A 5585-nucleotide genomic window follows, 5' to 3' on the forward strand; every position below is an offset into this window, starting at 1 on the left:
AGGAGCTGCAGACAGACTGCAGGAACCGCAGACAGACTGCAGGAGCCACAGACAGGCTGCAGGAGCCGCAGACAGACTGCAGGAGCCGCAGACAGACTGCAGGAGCCGCAGACAGACTGCAGGAGCTGCAGACAGGCTGCAGGAGCTGCAGACAGGCTGCAGGAACCGCAGACAGGCTGCAGGAGCCGCAGACAGGCTGCAGGAGCAGGCTGCAGGAGCCGCAGACAGACTGCAGGAGCCACAGACAGGCTGCAGGAGCCACAGACAGGCTGCAGGAGCCGCAGACAGACTGCAGGAGCTGCAGACAGGCTGCAGGAGCTGCAGACAGGCTGCAGGAGCCGCAGACAGGCTGCAGGAGCCGCAGACAGACTGCAGGAGCTGCAGACAGGCTGCAGGAGCTGCAGACAGACTGCAGGAGCCGCAGACAGACTGCAGGAGCCACAGACAGGCTGCAGGAGCCGCAGACAGACTGCAGGAGCTGCAGACAGGCTGCAGGAGCTGCAGACAGGCTGCAGGAGCCGCAGACAGGCTGCAGGAGCCGCAGACAGGCTGCAGGAGCCCCAGACAGGCTGCAGGAGCCGCAGATAGGCTGCAGGAGGAGCTGAAAGAGGCAACAGCTTTTCTTATGCTGAACACAGTCAGGCCTTCCCTCACAGACATGTTTGCTCAGCTTTTAGCCGCACAATGAATTCATTTAACATCATAAAAGTCTCTTATTGGATCTGAAACACATTTCAGTTTCTGCAACTTAAAATAAAATCCTCAAAAACACTTTTAGTATTAACAGAATAAAAACATGAACAGAACTGCACAGATTTAGAAAAAAAAAACATTTTATTGTTCACATTGAAATATCTCCTTACAAACAAGCTTTATCTTTTCTATATGCTGCAGTTTAGAAACACTGAAAATCAATTTTACTAAAGAAAATGAAAAAACTCGAGTGAAAACAGAAACATTTAACCAAAAATGTGCAAAAATATAAAAGTTTTGCTAAAGTGAAAATGTCTTGGTTCATTTAGAAATCATCTGAGTCCACGCGAGCCGAGGTCTTTACTTCAAATGACCGAACGGAACCGACTCGCTCCAGAAGTCCCTCCAAGCGAACCCGGGGGCCGGGAAGTGCTGCTGGAACCGCGGAGGAAGAACAAGGGGGGAGGACCGCGGGAGCGACGGGAAGGCCACGGAGAAGGGAAGCGGCTGCGCGGAGGGAGAGGAGGAAGAGGAGCAGACGGAGTCCGTGTCCAAGAAGCAGGGATGGAACGGCTTCCCCTCCCGGACCAGAATCGGAACAACGACCCTGCGCAGGACGGGGGGCTGCGCTGCGTCCGCGTCCTGCAGCGCCCCCTCTACCCGACCCCTTTTCATCTTGTAGCGGTGGTTCTGGAACCAGATCTTCACCTGCGTCGGCGTCAGGCTGAGCATCCGGGCCAGCTGCTCCCGCTCCGGCCCGGACAGGTACCGCTGCTGGCGGAAGCGCCGCTCCAGCTCCAGGGTTTGAGCTTTGGAGAACAGAACGCGGCGCTTCTTGCTCTTCTGGGTCCTCTGCGGTTCCGAGTCCAGAGCGGAGTCGTCCGGCTTGGTTGAGTCTGGAGAGGCGTCTGGGCTGCCCTCATCTGAAGCTGAAAACAGAAAGAACCGGGTCAGAATCCGGGCGTCTTCCTCCGTTTCCCATAAAGATCATAGAGAGATGGTGTCGGCGCATCAAAGGGTAACTCACATAAACAAAGACCCGGTTCTCCGTCCGTCCAGGCGGCGTAAGGCGGGCTGGAGGCGCACATGAAGACCGAAGACGACCGCGGCGGCGCTGCGTCCGCGTGCCGCTCAGGCAGGTCCAGGATGCTCCTGACGGAAAAGCTGAACTTGGTGAGGGGGGCTGCCATGTCGGTTTTTTTAGGGGGGGGCCAGAAAGAATCCAATTCCCAAAGTAAATCTATGTAGAGACCACAAACCAAAGTGGCGGAGGATCCACTTTACGCGCAGTGTTTAAACAGATAACACGGCGCGCGCTTATAAAGACTTCGCTCCCCCCCCCCCCCCAGCACCTGAATAGCTGGAGAGCAGTCACCCAATGATGGTTAGGTGTGACCCCCCCACAATGATTGGAGGAAACACTCGTCGTCATTACAGATGCGCTCCGTATCGTCAAACGGGACACAGATAATGGTGATTGTTGGAGCTGAATCGCGTCTTGGGTGGTATCTGACAACAGACCCCCCCTTCCCCTAACCCCCCTCCTCAGCCCCCTCTTGTCCACACAACGTGTCCAATATTTGCAGACAAAGTGAGCAATTAGCCTGATGCCTGCGAGTTTGTTTAACTAATGATGCGCCGTTAACGCGCGCCGCCCAGGACGTTTTACGCACGAAGCCCGAGGAGAAACCGTCAATGTTGACACTTTTCTGGAAGGTTTTTCCTTTATATCTTCGTGCGTTTCCTTTCGAATGAAGGTTCCACCATCACACCTGCTCCTCAGGGCTTCATGGATGCGCGCGCTGGGAACGCGTAATGCTGGCGCAGGAAGCCCAGCCTGCCTTTAATGTTTGACATTACAGAAGTATTTCAATAGAAAACAAAGAAACCTAAAAACAAAAGTCATTTTTCAAGTTTTTGAATGAAAAACTAAAAACTAAGGGTTTTGTTTAACATCAACATGTTTCTGTTTGGTTACAGGAAACAAATCGATCATTTTCTGCACCTTTTGATGATTGTTATTAATCCTGAATCCTGACATTGATGGATCATTTCTGATTAAATCAATCACCGTCCCGCAGCGCGGGTCACGAGCATTCATCACACATCGTTTTGGAAAATCCAAACCTTCCAGCTCGTGGGATCAATGCAGCCTCCAAACACGTTCAAACTGATCGATCTCTGTTCGCGCGGAGGAGAGCTGCGCTTTCGCCCTGGGTGGTCGGACAGGAGGGTTTGGGGGGGGGGGGGGCAAATACATACCAGCCAGAGAAGAGGAACAAAGGGGGCAAAATGTAGCCCTGCGTCCAAGACCCATTGGAAGCCTTTGTTCCAGTCAAGATTTAGCATTTGTTCAGTGCCGCAATAATGAATGATTGACGCAGCGGCACAATGTGCTCTAACCCCGCAGAATAAATCCCGGCTTGTTCCGTGTTGTCATGGTTTTGAATGGAGCTCAGCGGGACGTGGGGCATCTTCAGACAGTTGACTGACGCGGTTCAGGACGCTGCAAACTCCAAATCGGTGCCAGAAATCTGCACTTTGTCATTTTCTCCTTTTGCCGCCTTAATCTTCCCAAATCAGCCAGAAAGTGTCTGCGGGACGTCCAGAAACAGCCGGTGTCCACTCCACGCTCCGTGACCACTCCACGCTCCGTGACCACATGCTGGTCTGCTGAAGTGCGCGTTTGCAGAGCCCACTCCACTGGAGAGCAAAACACACCGAAAGGCGTCCAGAAAGCGGGAATTTCTCCTTCCACAAAGACCCGGCGGCTCCTTAATCTGTTTAACACCCGCAGAGAGGAGGGTCCTCCACGGCTGAGGGTCCTTTGCGGCCCCCCCCCCACCGGCAAATATTTACTCTGCTGTTCAGATCATCCCAAAGCCTTTCCCGGCAGGACCCGAGCGCACAGCGGAGCGGAGAGACGAGAGGCATGCTGTACCTCATGCGGGCTCCCGCCTCAGGTGCGCGCTCCCGCCTCAGGTGTTTCCCTTCAGTTCACCTTCCGTCCCAGGGGGGGAGGAAACAGACTCTGGCTCCACTCAGCAACGTCTGTCATTTATGTGGGAAATAAACAAATAAATAAATAAACAAACAAACAAATAACTCACTAAATAAAGATTAATATTCCCCCCCCTCCATAAAAAAGGTTGTGCTTCTTTTTAACAAAACTAAAACTCTAAATAAACACCATTCTTATATATTCATGTTTTCAAACACAAACAGAATTCAAATGTAAAATAAACAATTTCTCGACATTATTTCATTTTATAACCAAAGTTAATCGCGTTTTTAATTGATTCCAAAATCGAAAAAAGTTTTCCTGCATGAACTAAACTTCAAATAAGACAGAAAAGTTTGTTTCAACGTAAAATAGAATCAAAATTAGAGCCTTAAATGTTTTACCTGGAAGAAGTTGTACATGTTTGATGCTCTGATGGAAGGAATGAATGGAAGGTAGACGGTTCTGAAAGGTTCTGAAAGGTTCTGGAAGCTTTCACGTTAACTTCCGGTCCGCTCCGTTCGGTCTGTGAATCTGAGTGAAGAAGAAGATCAACATTTGAGGATTTCTGAGAAAATCAGCATGAAAACCAAAACAAGCACGAAATATGAAACAACAGGAACAGAGTTTGTCATGGGGGGGGGGGGGTGCGCAAATAAAGTCTCACAGCCCCCCCCCCCCCCCCCCCCCCCCCGGCCGTGCCCAGAACAACCAAACACAGCCATGTGATGAAAAAGGATTAAAAGGGCAGTTTTCGTGTTTTTTTCTGGGGGGTTCATGTGTTCAGGAAGAATAGAATAGAATAGAATAGAACTTGATTAAAATAAAAAAACATTTATCACTTGTTCGTCAAAAAGTGTTTTTTACACGCAGTTGTTGGATTATTCATTCTTTGGATCCTATTTGGAGCAATGCTCGTTTTTGGATCATCGCGGTTTCACTTTAGCCCAGTTTGGGTTTTTCCTGAATTAAAAAAAAAAAAAAACAGAAAAAAGTGAGAAATTGAAAAACCTCAGAGTTAAAAACTCAGAAACCGAGTTGAAAAGAAAATAGAGATGAGCTTCAGGAAGAAACAGAGATGAAATGAACATCGTCTGTCCGTCCTGGGGGAGGATCCCTCCTTCATGTGGACACCCCTGAGGTTTCTGCTTTTTCTCCAGAATCTTTTTTTTTTGTTGGGGGGGGGGGGGGGGGGGTCTAAGGGCAGGAAGGACCGGTTTGGTTCAGATTTTCCTGTTGAATTCTCAGACTTCCTCCTTCTGATTTGATGTTTCCTTCAGTTATGAAGCTCATTAAAATGACGGATGCTGTGATTTGGGGCTTTAGAGGTAAAATAAAATTGACTGAATTAAAAGAGAATAAAGAGAAAAAAGTCCAGGAAATGCAGATAAACAACATAAAATAGCATTAAATTATAAAAGACAATAAAACTCATGAAAGGCAGATCAAAATTGAACAAATCAAATCAAATTTCTTCTTAAAACGTCTTAAACTGAGATCTAGTTCTGGTCTGACATCAGCGCAGCTCTGCAGAAACAAGCATCCACTTCAGGGTTTCCATGGTAACCTGGAGGCAGATCCGGGACAGCAGGCCACAGAAGAGTTCAAAGATCTGTAAAGGAAGACCATGGAGAACTTTACAGACAAACTCTGAGGAGAACAGACAGACAGACGGTGACGTCACGCTCCGTCTGTTTCTGAAAGATACAATATAGTCGACGCGTCCTTCTGAAATGAACCTCCACAGTTTTCAGATGTTTACCTCCCAAAAAGGTTGTCCAAAAAATGTAAATACAAAAACATAAGAATAAGACCCTTAAAGTACGGTCAAAGTGCGCTCTCTCGCTCTGTGGCTTAACAAAACTAAAGAAAACCATCCGCATGTGGCCAC

General features: G+C 49.0%; 1 protein-coding gene across 3 annotated transcripts in view; it reads right to left on the reverse strand.

Moving 5' to 3' along the window:
* Positions 1-815: 815 nt before the first annotated feature.
* The window catches only part of nkx2.9 (NK2 transcription factor related, locus 9 (Drosophila)), a 4896-nt gene continuing 126 nt past the window's right edge, over positions 816-5585 (reverse strand). Inside the window, exons 1-5 of one of the 3 annotated variants that reach the window (XM_078940915.1) lie at positions 5210-5585; positions 4099-4228; positions 3635-3744; positions 1721-1845; positions 816-1622 (exon numbers count right to left, since the gene is read on the reverse strand). The exon at positions 5210-5585 is cut by the window's right edge and continues 126 nt beyond it. In XM_078940915.1, coding sequence (XP_078797041.1) covers positions 1054-1622; positions 1721-1845; positions 3635-3639 — 699 coding nt within the window. In that variant the 5' untranslated portion in view covers positions 3640-3744; positions 4099-4228; positions 5210-5585 and the 3' untranslated portion in view covers positions 816-1053. The other 2 variants (XM_078940914.1, XM_004082098.5) reach the window with 2 other exon arrangements.

This window comes from Oryzias latipes, chromosome 22 (genome assembly GCF_053564925.1).
Source record: "Oryzias latipes strain Hd-rR chromosome 22, Olatipes_Hd-rR_3.1".
NCBI classification, from domain to species: Eukaryota; Metazoa; Chordata; class Actinopteri; order Beloniformes; family Adrianichthyidae; genus Oryzias; species Oryzias latipes.